The 19850-nt window shown below is 40.7% G+C and overlaps 1 protein-coding gene across 2 annotated transcripts in view; it reads left to right on the top strand.

Annotated features, from left to right (window-relative positions):
• The window catches only part of xrn2 (5'-3' exoribonuclease 2), a 52742-nt gene that overhangs the window by 17414 nt on the left and 15478 nt on the right, over positions 1-19850 (top strand). For both annotated transcript variants that reach the window (XM_085770459.1, XM_085770458.1), the window contains 10 exons: positions 2999-3106; positions 3395-3484; positions 4448-4520; positions 4884-4967; positions 5159-5256; positions 7419-7498; positions 7652-7708; positions 9011-9079; positions 10411-10536; positions 17758-17894. In XM_085770459.1, the coding sequence (XP_085626585.1) occupies positions 2999-3106; positions 3395-3484; positions 4448-4520; positions 4884-4967; positions 5159-5256; positions 7419-7498; positions 7652-7708; positions 9011-9079; positions 10411-10536; positions 17758-17894 (922 nt within the window). The remainder of the gene's footprint in view (positions 1-2998; positions 3107-3394; positions 3485-4447; positions 4521-4883; positions 4968-5158; positions 5257-7418; positions 7499-7651; positions 7709-9010; positions 9080-10410; positions 10537-17757; positions 17895-19850) is intronic.

Below are 19850 nucleotides of genomic sequence, written 5' to 3'. Positions count from 1 at the left end.
CTGTTTGCTTTAGGAGGGATAAGTGCTCCAAAACACCGGGGTTGTTTTTCAGGTGCAACCGCCTCTCAGCAGGTGTCGCAGCCCATTCTGTCCCACTAACTCTGTCTACACGTTGTCTCTCTGTGTCTTGTCTTGGGTTTGGAAAGTGTTGAAAGTGCAGCAGCAGCGGCGACAACAACAAGAGACAGACGGTGATTTAATATTTTTGAGCCCGATCTGAATTCAGGCTCGTTGAGGTTTTTAAATGTCAGACTGGATTTGAAGCTTTGAGCTGCTGAAGTGGGAAAAAGGGCAAAGAAAATCTGTTTTATTTCCATTTTGCTTCCGTTTTTTTAATTTTTCTTTTCTCTTGCTCAGTCGTCAGGACGCCAACAATGTAGAGCAGATAAAACTAAACAGTTTTCATAACAATAACCTACATTTTATCTTGGTTATTACCATGTGTTTGTCTTGTTTTGTGATGCATCTCCTCTGGTGAACAGTCAGCGCTCCAGACTAAGTTTTGTTTTTCTTTCTCGGAGCACAGTGACCCCCTAGATTTAAATTATAGGAGCGCAAGCAGAAAAGTTTGGAGGCGAACACTGTAAATCGACTTGCACAGCAAATATTCACAAATATTCCTTTTCATTCATGATCCTCACACACTGACCTGACACCCGCAATGACCCGTAATGACAGATTACAGATTCTTTGAGTCGTTACTTCCACGTTTCACCAGTGTTAACACAAATAGAAACAAAAAAAACAGCAGATTTACTGGTTGAACATGAAACATTTAGAAACCCTGACGGTGACAGGATGAAGAAATCTACCGTCCACTGTCTCGTTTTCTTCATCCATCACCAGTTGTGTTGAGATTTATGAGTCGATAAATAATCTTGAGACACCGAACCAGCTCGTTCATGAAGCTGCACACAGATCGAGACTTAATTCTACATTTACAGCACTTACTACAAGGAAATTTTAAACTGCACCAGTTTTTCTTCACAGTATATAAAGACAGAACTACTGTCTGATTGAATAATGAGTTGCAGTAGACTTGATAGATAAAGTAATTCTGATGTTTTTTACAACCCCAAAACAATTGTGCTAAACCACATGCTAGGTCCAAATCAACACTATTTTATTTACAGTACTCATTATTGTAATTTATTTTATAGTGCACTTAGCCTTAGTGTTTTTATTTTACTCTTTTAATGGACTGGGTTTTTAATATTTTATTTTGTCATGTTTTATCTGTGATGTGAGTGAATGTTTCCTGTCGGTGCATAAAGCAAATTACAATCAACATGGCGATAAAGTATTAAATCTTGAATCTTAATCTGAGGCAAAAGAATCAGCAAATCTTCACATTTTTGGTCTTTAAACTTACTTACATTGGCCGCGTTTCCCAGATTCGATCTTTCTTAAGGACTTAAGAAGGCTCTTAAGAAGGGTTCGGCTAAGAAGGAGTGCTAAGATACGGGTGTTTCCCAGATGCGTTCTTAACTGCCTTCTTAAGATCACGCCAAAGAAGCTTCTTAAGAAGCTCTTAACGGGAGCTGTCCACCACCACAGTACTGAAACTGAATCAATCGATGCCAGGCAAATCGATTATTATATCACACGCCACCTATTACGCACATAAATCACACACAGTGACAAGCGCAGCTGCACCGACGGGCGATGAATAAACCGAAAACGGGATTTCCACTTGTCAAACATGAGGTTAACACAGGTGTTGGCGGGCCTGATTAGAAACTTCTCCGCTGTTGTTGCCGCATTGGTCACGGGCAGCGACGGACTGGCCGTAGGTGACACGGCACAGCCGCGTAAAGATGCGTAAAGATGCGGCCAGACGGCTGCGTGACCATGTGATTGATGTGTGTGAAAATAAAAATAAAAATGTGCGCAGGGGCTGGCTGGTTTACAGCCAGACAACTCTGGAAAGGATGAAAACACAAGGTAGCAAATAGCTCACCTCATAGAGTATCCCCACTGCAAGTTGAAGCATTGCTGTGGTCTGGGTTCAAATCCACCCAATAGAAAATGATTTTGGTGGTCAACACGTTTTTCTTTTCTCATCATCACTGAATGATCAATGCTATACATATGTATATAGGCTACATATATATTTAGGCAGTGGAGTGTTAATGCGTGACAGTCTTTTTAGTGCCAGTATAAAATGGCACGGGAGGATCGGTGTCACGGCTGCCACACTCCGTGACACTGACCCTTGCTTGCGATGCCCCCACCACACCAAGAAGCTGCCCACTGCATAAAAACACGATGCAACAGCGACACTAGGGGTTGATTTAAGAACGGCTGTGTTTTTGATGTTCATGCAGATATGGGACGTGGATGTGTGCGTAAAAATTATGATAAATGATAGTCATGATGATTCATTTTATTTGTGTGCCTGATGTGCAGAGCACACGTTATTCCTCATATTTAGGTTATTTATTGTTCTTATTTTATTTTTTATTTCGGCACATATTTAATATGTTTTAAACATACGATGTGCACTGTTTAAATCTTGCTTAGTGTGATATTGATTTGCCTTGAAAAAGTGCTAAAAAGTCGCTAAGAAGACTCGAAAGAGTGGGTCAGCTCGATCTTACATTTCCTTCTTAGTGAAAGATCTTCTTAAGCTAAGAGCGACTCTGGGAAACACGTTCTTCTTTCACTGCGCTCTTAAGAGCGCTCCAAAGAAGATCTTAGCGCTAAGAGCTTCTTAACAAATCTGGGAAACGCGGCCAGAATCAATAGTTAATCAAATTATAGTTTCTATGACAATCAAATGATAATTGCAGCTCTACTATGAATAAACTCACCAATAAGATGGTGAAGTGAACAGATTAACTAAAAAAAATGTTGAATTTCTTCACATGGAGATTTTCTTGTGGTTGTTTTTTGTTTTTGTCTTTAAAACCTGAAGCATGATGATGTATTGTAGCCACAGGACTGATGGATTTTCCTCTGACACGTTAAGTATCTGTATCTGTGTGTTGACTTGCAGGGCTGCGCTTCCTGGAAGTGGTACTTCCCCTTTCACTACGCTCCGTTCGCCTCCGACTTCAAAGACATCAAAGAGATGTTCACCGATTTCGAGAAGGAGACCAAACCGGTAAGAGCTTTTTCCTCCTCCTCCTCCTCCTCCCAGCAAATGTAGGTTAGAGGCTCATTTTACCCAAGGTCATGCTGTCCAACCCTGTTTTTTATTACTTTTCACTTTAAACTGATTTTTTAAAATAAGAAATAAACATGAGCACAAGATTGGAAGACATCCTTGTTAAAATAAAACCTTCTTGGCAACAAATATTCTTTAAATCCTGATCTAATTGAGTCACATTACCATCCTGCTGAGTACTGCTGTTACATGTGTGTAAATGTTTTGTCTGTTGTGTTTGTGCAGTTTAAGCCCCTGGAGCAGCTGATGGGAGTTTTTCCTGCTGCCAGCGGCAACTTCCTCCCTGAAACATGGAGGAACCTCATGTCCAACCCAGTGAGTTTTAAACGATCCATGTTTTCCTCTTATTCCTGTGTTTTTATTTTTGAAGGGCTGATCCATGAGAAGATATAAAAAAAGAAAAAAAAAAGAAAGAAAGGAAGAAGGATTCTTCTGATTGGCTGACCGTTTTCTAAAGTGATCCAATAAAAACTAGAGCAGATTTCAGAATAAAACACTCAGAGAAACCAAATCCTGCAAAGCCGTTGGATGGTGGGTCCAGGTGCTGAGGGGGCGGGACTTAGTTGTGACATCACAAAGTGACAGGAAGTCCTGACGGCTGGTTTTAAGGCTCAGTTTCTGAATACAGGCTGTGTGCATTTCTCTGTGGACTGAGGCTTTGATACTTTCACAGTATTAATATAGAACATAGAGCTGCTTTATAATCACACTACACATGGACATTTAAGCAATATATCACGACAGGCCCTTAGAGTGGTATAATGAGCATATACCACGGACTGGAGTGATATATTGCTTTTATAAAACGGTTACGAATAAAGGCAATATAAAAGAGGGATATGCAATCAATTTCATGTAGTTTTATCCAACCAGAAATACATATTATCGAATAAAATAGCCTCACTGTGAAAAAATAGTCCCACCTCTCCAGACGTTAGCTCCAAGTTAGCTCTGCATCTCGTCTTTTCCTCCGCATTTTTTCAGGTGAGAGCTTTAACACAAACATCTACCTTTATACTGTATGGAGCTTTAATACAAACATCTACCTTTATACTGTATGGAGCTTTAATACAAACATCTACCTTTATACTGTAAAAATGTTAGGAAATATTACAAACCTTGAATAAACTTTGGAAAACTTCCATTCAGTGAAGATGTGATTGTGTGTAAAGTATTTGATTATAGTATTAAATCATTCAGAAAGATCTTGTAGAGAAGTGTGACCTTTATTTAACAGTATACGTTTTTCTAAGTTGTCGTACGTTTCCTCTGACTCAGGTTTCCTCCATCATTGACTTCTACCCTGACGACTTTGCCATTGATCTCAATGGGAAGAAGTACGCCTGGCAAGGTGAGTCACGAGACATAATATTACTGACTGTCATTCAAACTGATTTATCTCCACACTTTGACTAAACTTCAGACTCTTCAAGTTAAAAATTTCTATCCACCTTAGGATGATTTTTTGTTGGGGGGGGTTTTCTTAGAATCACACAAAGGCTAAAAATGTTTTTTCAAACTTTCCTCCTCATAAACAACAAAGTTTTGAGAAGTTGAGCTTTTGTTGTGGGATAAAAGTCCTTATCTTTATGTTGTTGAGAACCTCACAAGGTTCAAATCCAGTCATCCAGAGCTTGAAGAACATGAATTGAGACTCTCGTTACAGTCAGGATTCACTTTGTGTGTTTTTTTTTTTTTTGCTTTTATTTTGAAGGCGTGGCCCTGCTGCCGTTTGTGGATGAACGTCGACTGAGAGCGGCTCTGGCCGACGTCTACCCCGACCTCACGGCCGAGGAAGGTGAGAGCACGAGTCCCGCAGTTCATCACAGCTGCTGTTAAAGCTGCAGCTCTGTCACAGCTCAGAGTTTATGGTTTCATATGAACGTTGAATGTCCCGGGTTTTTAAAAAAGTCGTCTGTCAGTCAGGAAGTTTCTCTTCTTATTATTCTTCTTTCCTCAGTCATGTTTTGCTTTTTCTTCTTGTTGCAGTGAAGAGGAACAGCCTCGGGGCCGACGTGCTGTTCATCAGTAAAACTCACCCGCTCGCCGACTTCATCCAGGAACTTTACCGCACAGAGTGCAGCGAGGTAACTGATGTTTAACACCCAGACAGGAAGAGTCGTCGTACTGTCGTTACTGTGAACTAGTGTTGTAGTCAAGACCAAGACCGTCACTGTATCCAGCCCCAGTTGTCATAATGACCACGTGTCTTGATATTTACATTATTCCTCCTCAGCTTAAAAAAAAAGAAAAGATGATCTGATGTAAAATCTAAACCATATTTAATGTGAACAAAGTTTGTATTGAACAGAAGAACACAGCACAGAACCTGCTGAAGTTGTTCAGATGGTTTAACACAAGCAGATACTTTAGTACAACTATTTGAATTATCTGGAACTTATTGAATCACATCACATAAACCAAAGTGAGACAGAGAAACAGAGACATTTGTGGTTAAAAAAAACAACAAAGTCGAAGAAGACGGCTTTATTGTCATTGATTAAGCTGCACAACGAAACTGTTGGCACCTCTCAGGCTTGCAATAAATCAAACAGACAATCAATAAAACGAGAAGCAAGACAATGTGAAAGCAGATAAAAATAAATAAATATGGTGAGTAGTAGCAGTATAAAAACTATCACTTCATGTAAAACCAGCAGCAAGGTTCTGCAGTACAGTGCAGAAGAAGTGAAAAGACGTCACTGCAGAAAAGTCCAGCTCGACTGAGACTGAAACAATCCAATCCCTTTTATTTATAAAGCACATTTTAAATAAACACAAAGGTTTCCGAAGTGCTGCACAGTAAAATAAAAACCATAAAACATACTAAAAAGGCAAAAATACTAAAGTTAAAAAACATAATAAAACATAATAAATAAATAAATAGACTGTCCACCCCAGATAAAATATCTGTGCACATAAAATCAACGACCTACATCGCTTTAAAAGCCTAAGAAAAGAGAAACAAGAACAAGACCTTGAAGATGTGGACTCAAGACCAGTCTGAGTTCTACAACACGAGTGTAAACTGATCTAACTGTTCGCTGCTGTTACAGCCGCTCAGTGTAAATAATAGAATCAATGTGGAAACTAAAACTTCGTCTCATTATTACACAAACGCTTCTGGACTTTATTTAACAGTAGAAGAGACTGTGACCACGTTTCTGACAACTGGACTATTTAGCAGAAGGACACAACTATATAAATATGTAGCTGTGCAATCACACACACACACACACACAGTCAGCTGTGATGTGGTGTGTGTGTGGTTTTGCAGGTGTTGGATGTCGTCGTGGTGATTATACATTTTGTTTATTTAACTCACTGGTTGAAAACGTCTTAATGAGCAGCAGCAAATAAAACTGAAAACACTCTCGTTTCAGTCTCCAGAGGGAAAAAAAAAAAGCTCTCATGGAGTTTTTTTGTTTGTTTTTCATGATTTTTAAAAGTGTTGCTTACAAATCAAATAGATTATTGATGGATTATTATTATAATATCGTACTTTTGACAGTAGATGGAGGTGTAACATTTGTCCCAGTGTAGCTCTGAGCAGCTCACGGCTCTGCTCCGCCGTTCTAAAAACAGCTTGCACCGACAATTAAAGGTAACGAACCTACTGCTATGACTATAGAGAATGTGAAGTTACGTCACGCCGTGGGACGTTGGGCGCCATCTTTGGAGGATCGCGGATGTAAACACTTGCTTGTCTCCCTAAAAAAAGTTCTCCAAAGTCGCTTAAATGTAATCATGGTGGGACAGTACTGCTGCCACAGTAGTATTTGCACTAATACCAAAAACGAGATAGTTCACGATGTCTGGATGAGTCAGTGGAGGGAGTAAATCTGGGTCTTGAATCCAAAACGTAGGGATCGACACCGTTAATAAGTTGTAGTTTTTCTGTGTACCTTTGTTTCTCGTTAAATTTGAGTTTATCACGATACGTTCCTCCTTCGTTTCCCTTCCCCTTCTCCATTTCTTTTTTTCTTTTTGTCCGTCTTCCTCATCTCTTTTTCTTTCTCTTTCCCCACTCTCTGTTTACGTTTGCGTTCCTCCAAAGATGGCGCCGACGTCCCACAACGCAAAGCGGCGTGACGTCAGCTTCACATTCTCTATAGGGATTATGGCAATGGGCCAGTTTGCCAAAATGTTGAACTATCCCTTTAATGATGCACTGTCATGAGTCATGCTTCTTCTAACTAAAGTGTCTGGATTTTCCCACGGTCAGTAAACGTCTCTCTGTCTCCTCCAGGGCACTGAGATCCCCGCAGAGCTTTGCCATGGAATCCAAGGTACATTAAATCTTGATGACGACCCTATTCTACCAGATAAGTAAGGATTTACTCTTCACTCTCTGTTCAGTTTGTCCCACACGTTGTTGTTGTTCTGTCTGACTGATGATCCACGGCTGCTCTGCTCCGCTCCGACTCTGTCTTTAACCTCTCGTCCGTTGATTCAGTTGTGTTTGATGTTTGTTTCCGTCAGGGCGGTGACGTCGCCCATCCCCATGCTGAGGGACATCGCACAGAACAGCTCGGTCGGGTAAGAAGAACCATGTTTCCATCAGCCTGTTTTAGTTATTGAAGAGGACCAGTCGAAGCTCAAACAGTGGGAAATGACGAGAGAGAGAATTAGTGACGGGAATATGACGTTTCTGTTTTAACCATTTAAAGGGATAGTTCACCCAAAATTCAAATTTCACTCATTATCTACTCACCCTCATGTGGACTAAGGGCTGGGAGAAGTTTCAGAGTCCTCCGTGGCTTCTCTGAGTTACAGCGGGGCTCTGTGCAGCGCTGCATGTCCATATGACGGTTGAGAACGTAGCTCACTTTTCTTCGTCCAAAAAGACACACCAAAAAACATCCAAATACCTCCATAGTGCTCGTCTGTAATGTCCCTCTTATATTGAAGCCCCGACATGAGAAATTGTTCCGAAAAAAATGAAATAAGTCTATATTTCAAGCTTGTTTGTAACGGAAGCTCCCAGTGTCTCAGTTCACTGCTCTTCCTGGTCCGTCCAAATCTTGTGCGATTTGAATTGACACCAGTTCACGGCTCCGCAAATCGCACGAGATTCCGGCAGAGCAACACTGGGAGCTTCCGCTACAAACAAGCTTAAAATACAGACTTATTTAATTTTTTTCGGGACAATTTCGCATTTCAGGGCTTCAATACAAGACGGACATTACATACGAGCAGCATGGAGGTATTTGGATGTTTTTTGGTGTGTCTTTTTGTTACGAAGACAGTTGGTATCCATTTGCAACCGTTATATGGACATGCACTGCTACGCCGAGACCCCCTGTAACTCAGAGAAGCCACGGAGGACTCTGAAACTTCTCCCAGCCCTTAGTCCACATGAGGGGGAGGAGATAATGAGTGAAATTTCAATTTTGGGTGAACTATCCCTTTAAGGGGACCAAGAGATACAGAACAGTTATAAAGTGCTACAGTGCTAATTAAAGTGCTATGTGCTAAAGTGACGAGTGCAAGATTAAATTTAATCTGATTGCACAAAGCCCCAAATTGCACCATACCAATGGCACACGATTGCACATGCAGATGAGTGTCTAATACAACAGTGCAGATTAATTTTAGACTCACACACCTTTCATAACAATAACACAACAGACATGCAGCCGCTCTGAGATGGTGAAGAGGCGTTCAGGAACACACACACACGCACTCACAGAATAATCCTCGACATTAAACATCACAAACTTCGGATCTCTGAAGCTGAAGCAGTTTTTTTCTTTTTCTTTTTTTCCTCTTTAGAAAAGTCTTTTTTACAGATGTGAGCTAATGGAACTCATTGAAAGTGATTTCTCTCTGTTTTCGCAGAGTGAAGTTCAAGGACCCTGACTATGCAGATGGCTTTGTGTTCAAGGCGGTCATGCTGCCGGGAGCCAAGTGAGACGCTTTCTTCTCCTTCTTCCTCCTCATTCCAACTTTATTTATCTCACACATTCTCTCCTACACATCAAAAGCTCTTCTTTCATTCCCCACTCGGCTTTATTGAAGGGAATGTCTGGTGATATTCAGGATTTTTCCGATTGTCCACAAATTCCAAGAAATTATTAAAAACCAACATTGTGTCGGTCTGTCGCTCAGCAACTCCTGACCCCCCCCCACTCTGCCTGAGCCCACTGGTTCCTCCTGAAGACATAACTCCCTATAAACACCTTTATAAATAAAATATTTCATTTAAAACACAAAAAAGGCTGTGCACAGTAGTTTGTGGTAAGTGTCAGTGGAGCGTTAAGGACTATTTCCAGCGGTGGATGAATCTACAGTTGGTGCAATAGAGTAGAGTATTTGGAGTAAAGACACATTTGTAGATTTAAAAACCTACATAGTTTAGTTGTTATTAAATGTCCTGCCTGATGATTTTAAAACATCAGTGACTACGAGTCTCTTCTTCATAATTCAGCTAATAACTCAGTGTTTGCTCCATTAATTGTCAAAATAATGATGATGATGATAAATCCAAAATACACAAATCTCCTGTTCGACATTTATTGGTACTCTTTTTTATTAGTTGTCTTGTTTCAGTTCAGTTCAGACAACTTTATTTATCCCACAAGGGGCAATTCATGTGTATCAGAGAAATCAGACAGTCAACACAAACTCAAACTGTCAAGAAAACATATAGAGCATGGGACGCAGGGAGGAGTCAAGAACTATATAAATATGTATATAAGACGTAGAGATGAAGCAAATAAGGTAGAAGCAGATAATATAGAAGCAAAACATGAATAAAAAGTAATTAAATAGAAGTAATTTCAAATGTAAAATGGGTGTGGTCTGTGTTCAGTAGCTTAATTGGTACTTTCTTCCTCTACCAGACTTAATTTAGACGTTTATCCACATTAAAACCACAGTGCCCACCCTTTTGTTTTTTATCAATAATAGGCAAGACAAGCTTATACAAACAGTTTATCTCAAAGTTTTTTGCACAGAATCATAACAACATCAACTGAGGAAAAACTCCCAAGAAAATAATAAAAAGACTGAGATGAGAACAGTTTGACTACATGGACTTATAGGATAGTTTGAGTGAAGAGGAGCAGATGGAGGACGAAGCTCTGGAGTCAGAAATCTGTAGGAAACAGAGAGAGAGACCAAGGTACAACAGCTACAAACTACAGCAGATGAGGAGAGGAGGCAAGTAGAGAGGTGTTTCCATGCTGTGATGTTTCCCCGTGCAGCTTTAACTTGGTTTGTTTTTTTGTTTTTCCCAGGATGCCCAACAAGGTCCTGAAACCCGACGACTGGGTGAAGAGCCGGGAGCCATGGCGACCACAGCTGGGCTTCAACCCCAACAGGCAGCAGGCTCATCTGGGCCAATCCGGCTTCAGGGCTCTGGGGTGAGTTTATATCTGTGCAGGGTATCCGCGGGGTCTTGAAAAGTATTAAAAGGTGATAAATCAATTTTGGGAAAATTAAGACCCTTAAAAAGTATTAAAAAGTCTTTTCACGACTTTATTAAGTTTTAAAAACAAAATCAAATGAGCTGAGGCACATGTCATGACTGTCTGTACAGACTGTAGTTTTTGTTTTTGGAGAGTTGAGCAATATTTCTTTTTTGATAAACTTTTCCTTTGATTTATTATCCCAGCCTATTTTGAATTCTGTTGTAAGTGGTCTACAGTCTTAGGGGCCGTGTCCACCAGGCGCGCTTTCAGCGCTCTGGGCGTCTACTTTCCATTCAAACCCTATTGAGTTGGGTGCTCACAGCCACGAGCCCGGAAACTGCTTTTCCACTAGCCCTAGTACCTGGTGCCAGGTACTGAAATAGTACCAGGTACCATATTTAGTACTGAGCCGCGCCGCGCCATGCAGAGCCTCGAAGTGCCGGGCCGTGCCACGCCATGCGGAGCCTAGCAGAGCCGAGCAGTGCCGCGCCATCTAGTGCCGAGCCGTGCCGAGCAGTGCCGAGCCGTGCCGCACCATGCAGAGCCGAGCTGTGCCGAGCCACGCCGCGCCATGCAGAGCCTTTGTGCCATGTAGTGCCGAGCAGTGCCGCGCCATGCCGAGCCGCGCTATACAGTGCCGAGCCGCGCCATGTAGTGCTATGTAGTGCCAAGCTGTGCCGCACCATGCAGTGCCGAGCAGTGCCGAGCCACGCCGCGCCATCTAGTCCCGAGCAGTGCCGAGCCATGCCGTGCCATGCAGTGCCGAGCCGCGCCATGTGGAGCTGAGCAGTGCCGTTAAAGTGTAGTGGAAAAGCGCCACTAGTGTCGTCACTCTGAGAGTTTCTCCTCAGAGTGACGACACTAGTGGCGCTGTGAAGATAAAAGTTAGTGACAGATGATCTGAGACAGACTGCCCAGCTGGTCAGAGTTCCAGAGGAGGAAACCACAGACAGACAGCCCCTCATCAGACTCCACCTCCCTCACACAGACTCAGAACGAGGACACACTGCCTTCTCCTTCCACGCCCCACACCGATGGAATAAATTACGAAACTCACTGAAAATCGATAGACTTATCTCACTTGAGGCTTTCAAAAACCTACTTCTCACCACAGCATTGGGGGCTCAGACTCAGACGTGCACTCGCTTCAGTTAGTGATTTTACTACTCTTGTTTTCAGAACTGTATTTGATTGTGCTGTTTTGATGTTTGATCTTCTGTGATCTCTGTGTGCTACAGGGCATCCTTGAAAAAGAGAGCTCGCTCTCAATGGATCTACCCTGTTAAAATAAAGGTTAAATAAGAGAAACATCCTCCAGACTCTGGATGACAGAGGTTTAACTAGACTGTAGGGCTGAACCCCCAAAAATCGAAGCTTCGTTCGTTGCCATGGTAATCGATCATGAAGTCCGTGATCGATTGTTTTTGTTGACACCGGTTCTCATCGGCAACTGTTACATTAAATTGAGTCGGCTACTTGGCATCCTGGAAACCTGCCTGACTTTGGAGACATGTGTTTGTTTGCCATAATTCATTATTTACGCTATGATTATCAAAATATGGTAATCGGGTCAGCCCTACTAGACTCTGGAGGAGGATGTTCATGGTCGACCTCCACCTGTTAAAGCTGTACAGAAAAGAAAATTGAATTTGAGCCCACTCTGGGTCTGGCTCTGTGCAAAATTCTATTTTTGAGTAAATCCGGGATGAAAGTGTGGTGTTTTTTTTTTCGCATTGGATAATGCGCACAGATTATACGTCATCCTGTACACGATTCACCAGCCACTGATATTGGATCCATAATCCGTCATTCAAACATCTGAGATACACACACGGAGCTCGGTCTCGCCCCAAGCTTTGAATATCCCGCCCGCTCGATAACGACCAATCAAATTCGTTTTCCTTACTCAGGTAAACTCGTGTTGCAGCTCGTGACAACTCGGCGCGACAAACAGGACAAACGGCCGTTTCTGTACAGCTTTAAACAGCCTGCTAGGCGGTAGAGCGGGTCGTCCAGTAACCAGAGGGTTGGCGGTTCGAATCCCGCTCTGTCCCAGTCTCTGTCGTAGTGTCCTTGGGCAAGACACCTTACCCACCTTTCCTCATGTGGATGTGTATGAATGATGGTGGTGGTTTGGTGCACATTGGCAGCTGTGGCTACACCTAGTTTACCATCACTGGTGTGAATGTGGTATGAATGAATAATGGTTGCTGTAAAGCACTTTGGGTGTTGGGTGAAAAGCACTATATAAATGTAATCTATTACTACCAGGAGAATGAAGGAGATGCTGTTTGATGTTTAAACATGCAGCAGCTTCTTACATCCTGGTTCTGTAGAGCTGCTTGTTCATTGACAACACACATCGTTGTGTATGATGGGACCAGCATGACGACTACACATAATTAATAACTATCTAATAACCATCAGCAGGTCTGATACTGCAAAAAAAAAAGCAACATACGGTATTTGGTGGAATGAGTGAAAAGCAAGGCCGAATATATATATATTAAAAAAAAATTAAATACACCTGAAATGTCTAGTAGGCTAATTGAAAGATTAAAAAAAAAAAAAACTGACCAACAAAGGTTAGGAACCACTATTTTAAAAGACACTTGGGTTTTTTTGGAATGTACTTGTAGATCTTTCAGCACTCACTATTAGGGCTGTCAGAACGAACTTCGCTATTCGAATACAATTCGAATGTTAGTCAAAATGAGAACATTCGAAGGTGGAAACTGACGTTCGAATGTTTTTAATGAGGCAAATTAACGTGGTGCGTCGCGACGTTCAGAGTAGTACACATGTTGATAAAACAACATGCAGTTATTGTTGTGCACAAAGTAAAGCTGCAGCTTCAAATATACAAGCAGAGTTTTTTTTAAATTGCCCGTTCATTCGGCTGCAACGGTGCGCGTATGCGTCCCCACTCTACACACACACCTTTTTTTTTTTCTTTAATTGATCGATCCGCGGACCACTTGTGTGCTGATCACGGATCAGCTGTGATCTGTTGCACCACAAGTTACTCTGTGCCCTAACCCCGCCTGTGAAGCCGGGTTTCCACCGAATCAACGATCCTTCTTTTTTTCTTTTTTTTTACCGCAACATGATATAATAAATAACATGACAATCTGTCTGTGAATGGAGCTTTAATAGAAACATCTACCTTTATTCTGAAGGAGCTTTAACACAAACATCTACCTTTATTCTGAAGGAGCTTTAACACAAACTTCTAACTTTATTTTGAAGGAGCTTTAACACAAACATCTACCTTTATTTTGAAGGAGCTTTAATACAAACATCTACCTTTATTCTGAAGGAGCTTTAATATAAACATCCACCTTTATTCTGAAGGAACTTTAACACAAACATCTACCTTTATTTTGAAGGAGCTTTAACACAAACATCTACCTTTATTCTGAAGGAGCTTTAATACAAACATCTACCTTTATTCTGAAGGAGCTACAAACATCTACCTTTATTTTGAAGGAGCTTCAACACAAACGTCTACCTTTATTCTGAAGGAGCTGTAACACAAACATGTACCTTTATTCTGAAGGAGCTTTGACACAAATATCTACCTTTATTTTGAAGTAGCTTTAATACAAACATCTACTTTTACTCTGAAGGAGCTTTAACACAAACATCTACTTTTATTCTGAAGGAGCTTTAACACAAACATCTACCTTTATTTTGAAGGAGCTTTAATACAAACATCTACTTTTATTCTGAAGGAGCTTTAACACAAACATCTACCTTTATTCTGAAGGAGCTTTAATACAAACATCTACTTTTATTCTGAAGGAACTTTAACACAAACATCTACCTTTATTTTGAAGGAGCTTTAATACAAACATCTACCTTTATTTTGAAGGAGCTTCAACACAAACGTCTACCTTTATTCTGAAGGAGCTGTAACACAAACATCTACCTTTATTCTGAAGGAGCTGTAACACAAACATCTACCTTTATTCTGAAGGAGCTTTGACACAAACATCTACCTTTATTCTGAAGGAGCTTTGACACAAACATCTACCTTTATTTTGAAGTAGCTTTAATACAAACATCTACTTTTACTCTGAAGGAGCTTTAACACAAACATCTACTTTTATTCTGAAGGAGCTTTAACACAAACATCTACCTTTATTTTGAAGGAGCTTTAATACAAACATCTACCTTTATTCTGAAGGAGCTTTAATACAAACATCTACTTTTATTCTGAAGGAGCTTTAACACAAACATCTACCTTTATTCTGAAGGAGCTTTAATACAAACATCTACTTTTATTCTGAAGGAACTTTAACACAAACATCTACCTTTATTTTGAAGGAGCTTTAATACAAACATCTACCTTTATTTTGAAGGAGCTTTAATACAAACATCTACCTTTATTTTGAAGGAGCTTTAATACAAACATCTACCTTTATTCTGAAGGAGCTTTAATACAAACATCTACCTTTATTATGCAGGGATGCAAACAGCGCGCCGAAAAGCGAAACTCGCTTTTTTCATGACCAATTAGGTGACTTGTGTGAATCGTTCAGATCCGAAGAGTTTTTGTTTTGAGGGGAGGAGGGGGGGGGGTCTCAGCGTCTCAGTGTCTCAGTGTCTCAGCTGGGGTCAGTAAAATGTTTTTCTAACAGGCTGACAGTGACAATCACGTGAAACTGAGGCGAACTCATTCATGGTCTCTGATTACACTGATAACAGCCTACCGTCATGTAGACGCGACATGCGCGCTCATTAAAGCGGCGCGTATCCGCGTGCAGTCGGTGCGACGGCGTTTTCCCCCCGTGGAGCTGTGGCCGCGGACATGCACGGTTCTCTACGTTGCTGTGTCAGGCAGGTGTTTCCACGGAGCTCTGCCCCGTTTCAGAGGTGAAGGAAGCTCTAAAGACGTCGCCTCCGCGATGTAGAATGTGTTCAATTAAAGTGAAACTAACACATTATATAGGCCTATATGTCCATTACACACTGAATGAAACATCCCATGTCTTTATTTATTCAGTTTATTTTAATAGTAATAATTATGACTAACTAAGACCTAAAAATCAGTTTCTCCAAAATGGAAGTATTGCAAAGGAATTTTTTTTAAAGTATTTTAATATAGAGATGTTGGCCTTCTCAAAACTATGTCCATCTATATGCACTCAATACTTGGTTGGGGTTGACTTTTCCGTGATATTGTAATGTAATCATTTGTTAATGGTGAAACCCCCCCCCCCCCCGGGAAATTCCTCTCTTTTTTGGTCCTGACCCGTTTGCATCCCTGATTATGAAGGAGCTTTAATACAAACATCTACCTTTATTCTATTGTATAATGGGTATTCTTCACTTTCTATAATATTTATAGAATAAAATATCTCTGTAGAAATTAGATTTTGAATTAATTCTACATTTTAAACTCATCTCCATCATCCTGCTTTTTTAATGTCACATGGTGTAAATCACAGTTTTATTTGTCATGTCTTCATAAACACCTGAACGCTCCTCCTCCTCCTCCTCTTCCTCTTCCACAATGACTGCTGATTCTGCACTGACTCAGTCTGCAGCTCTAAAGGGAGGAGTACTGTACAGTATTTAAAAACAGAAAATGTGTTTAAATGTTTATATCCCCCTCCTTCTCTTCCTCCTCCTCCTCCCCATTAACCAGCCATCCTTGATTATGATCTAAGCTCTCTCCTCCACACATTGATATTATCATTAAGGAAATGTGAATAATTGAACATCTGGCTCGGCCCGACTGTGGCGTGTTTGGGAATTAATCATGCAGGGATTTGAAGGAACACCATGTATTCCAGTTTTTTTTTTCTTTCTTTCTTTCTTTCAGCTGAACTAAGTCAGTTCAGTGATTCATCATCAGGCAGTTTTTTATGCTTTGATGGGGCCAAACAGGCAGGTGCTCCGAGGACGGAGAGAGAACTGGAAAACCAGGAGGAAATTAACTATCAGGGTTTTTCTCTCTCTCTCTCTCTCTCTCTCTCTCTCTCTGTTTTCTGTTGCTTTGATTTTGAAATCAGATGACGTCGAGTTTGAGGGCAAATAATGGACTCGATATCAGAGATCATCATCATCATCAGAGTCTGATTACAGCTGCAGGGAAACAACAGCAGTTCATGTTTTATTATCTGACCCTGTTGTTGTTAGAAATCTGCAGAACATCAGTCAGACCTGGTTTCCAAAAGTATTTATATATAACGTGTTATTTGTGTGAACATTAGCAAAAAAAGACATTATTAGTTAGATTATTTATTAAGATTTTCTGATTCCAAAAGAAACTCACTACTAGGATTGTGTGGGTGTGGTTTGATCAGATTTGATTGACAGCTACTGGCAACCTCAGAATCAGGGTTATTGCTGAATAGATTATAAATAGAAAATGAATCAGTAAACCATTGATAATAAAACATGCAAAGCAGTATAGAAGATATAAATATATACATATTTTAATTTAAATATTATATTTTAGCTATATTTTATGTGATTAGATTATTTTGAATTTGATGTTTTTTATTCTACACTATACATCTCTTGGCTTTTAAATAAGTTATTATGGTCTTTATATGAAGATTTCATTTGAAAAAGCAGATAAACGCCATTTTCTGAGAAAAATAAAGAGCTGAGGCTTGTGATTTCTTCTTTGCATAGCGCTGTTGTCGCTACTTAGAGCAATAAAGCTTTATGTTTTTAGATACCTCCTCTATTTCCCTCGGTCAAAGCCATTTTGGGTGTAAATAAATGAGCTATCTGCTTTTTAAAATGAACTCTTCATATTTCAACAAGAACCATAATGTATGTGTGTGGACTCATCTGGACTCTTTCCTCTTCTTGATCTGCTACTGTAGCTTATGTCTTTAAATCAGCAGATGTTGCTCCTCAAACAGACTCACCTGGCTTTTGGTATTTTATATTTCAAGTCTCTCTACCTGAAGCAGCGGCTCCAAACAGCCTGAGTTTTTTCGATCAGCCGTTGATTTTATGTCCTTGTAATCTTTATAAGAAGATGAAAAAAAGCTCCACTGTTGGTGAATTCATACAGATTCAGTAGCTTTTCTATTTTTCTACTGAAGTGTAAAGAGATGATGTGTAAAGCTCTGAACACAGATGATGAAAGTGTGAATTTAACATCCTCTCCTTCTCCTTCTTCTCCTTCTTCATCTTCTGCTCCTTCAGTCACAGTGTGAACAGGAACCAGGGTGGAGGACAGTACAGCAACGCTCCACCACCCAACAGCTACCAGCAAGGAAACTACCGCTCACACCGCGGCGGTGGAGGTGGAGGCGGCGGCGGTGGCCATCAGCCTTTCCAACGTAAGACACACACACACACAAACACTGAGAGAGTGGTTGATGAGGATGGATGTATGTGTGCAGTGTTTGCGCCTCAGATAATGGTGCTGCATTCGGCCCTGTGTGTGTGTGTGTGTGTGTGTGTGTGTGTGTGTGTATTTTTGGCCGTGAATCAGCGGTGATTGTGACCGGCGAGGTGAAGAGTCCTCAGACCGTCTGGGTTCGTTATGACTCAGTCTGATGAGAACACATCAGTCCAGACCCGACGCAAGACATAAAAACAAAGCGGATGTGACGACAGATAGATAAACACAACAACGGTTAAATAAGCTCAGAGTCGTTACTGTAGGACTGTATCAAACTTTATTTATTCGGTGCTTTTCATACAAGATGCTTCAGACTCATAAAGGTGATGAGGTGACGATAAAAGGACTAAGGAGTGAGAAAGCTGATGATGAGATGCAATAGATTTAAAAGCTACAGTATATTAAAGAGGAACTCTTTAGCTCCAGCTCCAGAGTCCTAGTTCTGGTTAAATCAATGACTAGTAACTAGTTCCAGGGAGAATGGAAGCTCTCGGCCTTCCACCTTAGAGCCTAGAGCCTCCGACCCGGTGTCCCGGCTTTGCAACGATCTGTATCCACTGACAGACAGCTCATGCACAGAAATCAGTACACAGAACAGCAGGTTTATAAACAACAAGGTCAAAGGTCAAAAACTTGATTTGTCATTTATGCATACACACACAGGAACTTTTGTGCGGTTGTTCCAAGTCAGATGGAGAAACACAAGGACATACAAGATACAACGAAGAACACTTTAACCCATTTAGACCGGGACAGCATTACCGCATTTCTACCATTAAAACCGGGGGCGCTGTTGCGTCATTCTACCTTTCAAACCGGGAAAGCGGATACGTCATTTTGTAGTCTTTGTTGTTTTTTCCACCTATTTCCGGTCTCTTGGCCAATGAAATGCATCAGAATACACGTAGGAGCGTCGCAATGCCACATGGGACTTTAAAAAAAAAAAAAAAAAACTTTGAAATCATGGCGGAAGACAGAGGGAGCTCCGAAGTGAGTGAAAAAAGCGATCTTGATGAAAACTATTCACTCAGTTTTATTGCTGATCCGGACTTTGAACCCTTGGAACCAATTGACCGGTATTTATGGACGAAGAATATGTTTTTAGACGACGAAGATGAGGACGATGATTTTGTAGGCTTTGAAACCGAGTAGGACGAATAATTACCACCCTAACGTAATCCTCGAAGGCGATTCAACCGCACCCCAGGGGCGAAAGTCACCTGCAGATGCAACACCGATCACCGATGGAGGTATTTATTATTGTTTATTATTATTACAGTAGGCTAATGAGAGCTACCGTATGTCTTTCTTCCTATGTTGTATCATGTTTACATCTTGCTAATGGGCATGTATTCGTATTATGCATAGGATTTTTATTCAGTCATCATCACATACAGTACTAGTATAAACAGTAACGTTATCTTACAGTCCAATGTAATTTCAATATAGATGGTAGGCCTATTATGCATAGGATTTTTATTCAACTGTAAACAGTAGCTTACAGTCCAATGTAATTTACAATATAGACAGTAGCCTACATGTCACATAGTCACAACACATGAGAATTATGAATATTATGTTTTATATGAATATATAAATATTATGTTTTATATGAATATTATGTTTTATATTATGCTTTCATCCAAGGTAGCTTACCTGTGTCTATATTTTTTCAGGTATCTACACCTCCAGAACAACCAGGCAGCAGATGTGAACAGAGATGACAAGCTCTGGAAAATGTGCTGGTTCCTGAACTACCTCACTGCCCAATCCCAGGCACTTACTCTTGTACTGACACTTTATTTTTTTACATTTTGATTGAAAATAGTGCTGCTTGGGGCAGTGTTTAGCCCCATGTGTTGAGGCTATGGTTCTCACTGCCATTTCCTGT

This window comes from Trachurus japonicus, chromosome 24 (assembly GCF_045865225.1).
Source record: "Trachurus japonicus isolate A0001 chromosome 24, Traja_1.0".
Lineage (NCBI taxonomy): Eukaryota > Metazoa > Chordata > Actinopteri > Carangiformes > Carangidae > Trachurus > Trachurus japonicus.
This window is presented reverse-complemented; position numbering and strand designations above follow the sequence as displayed.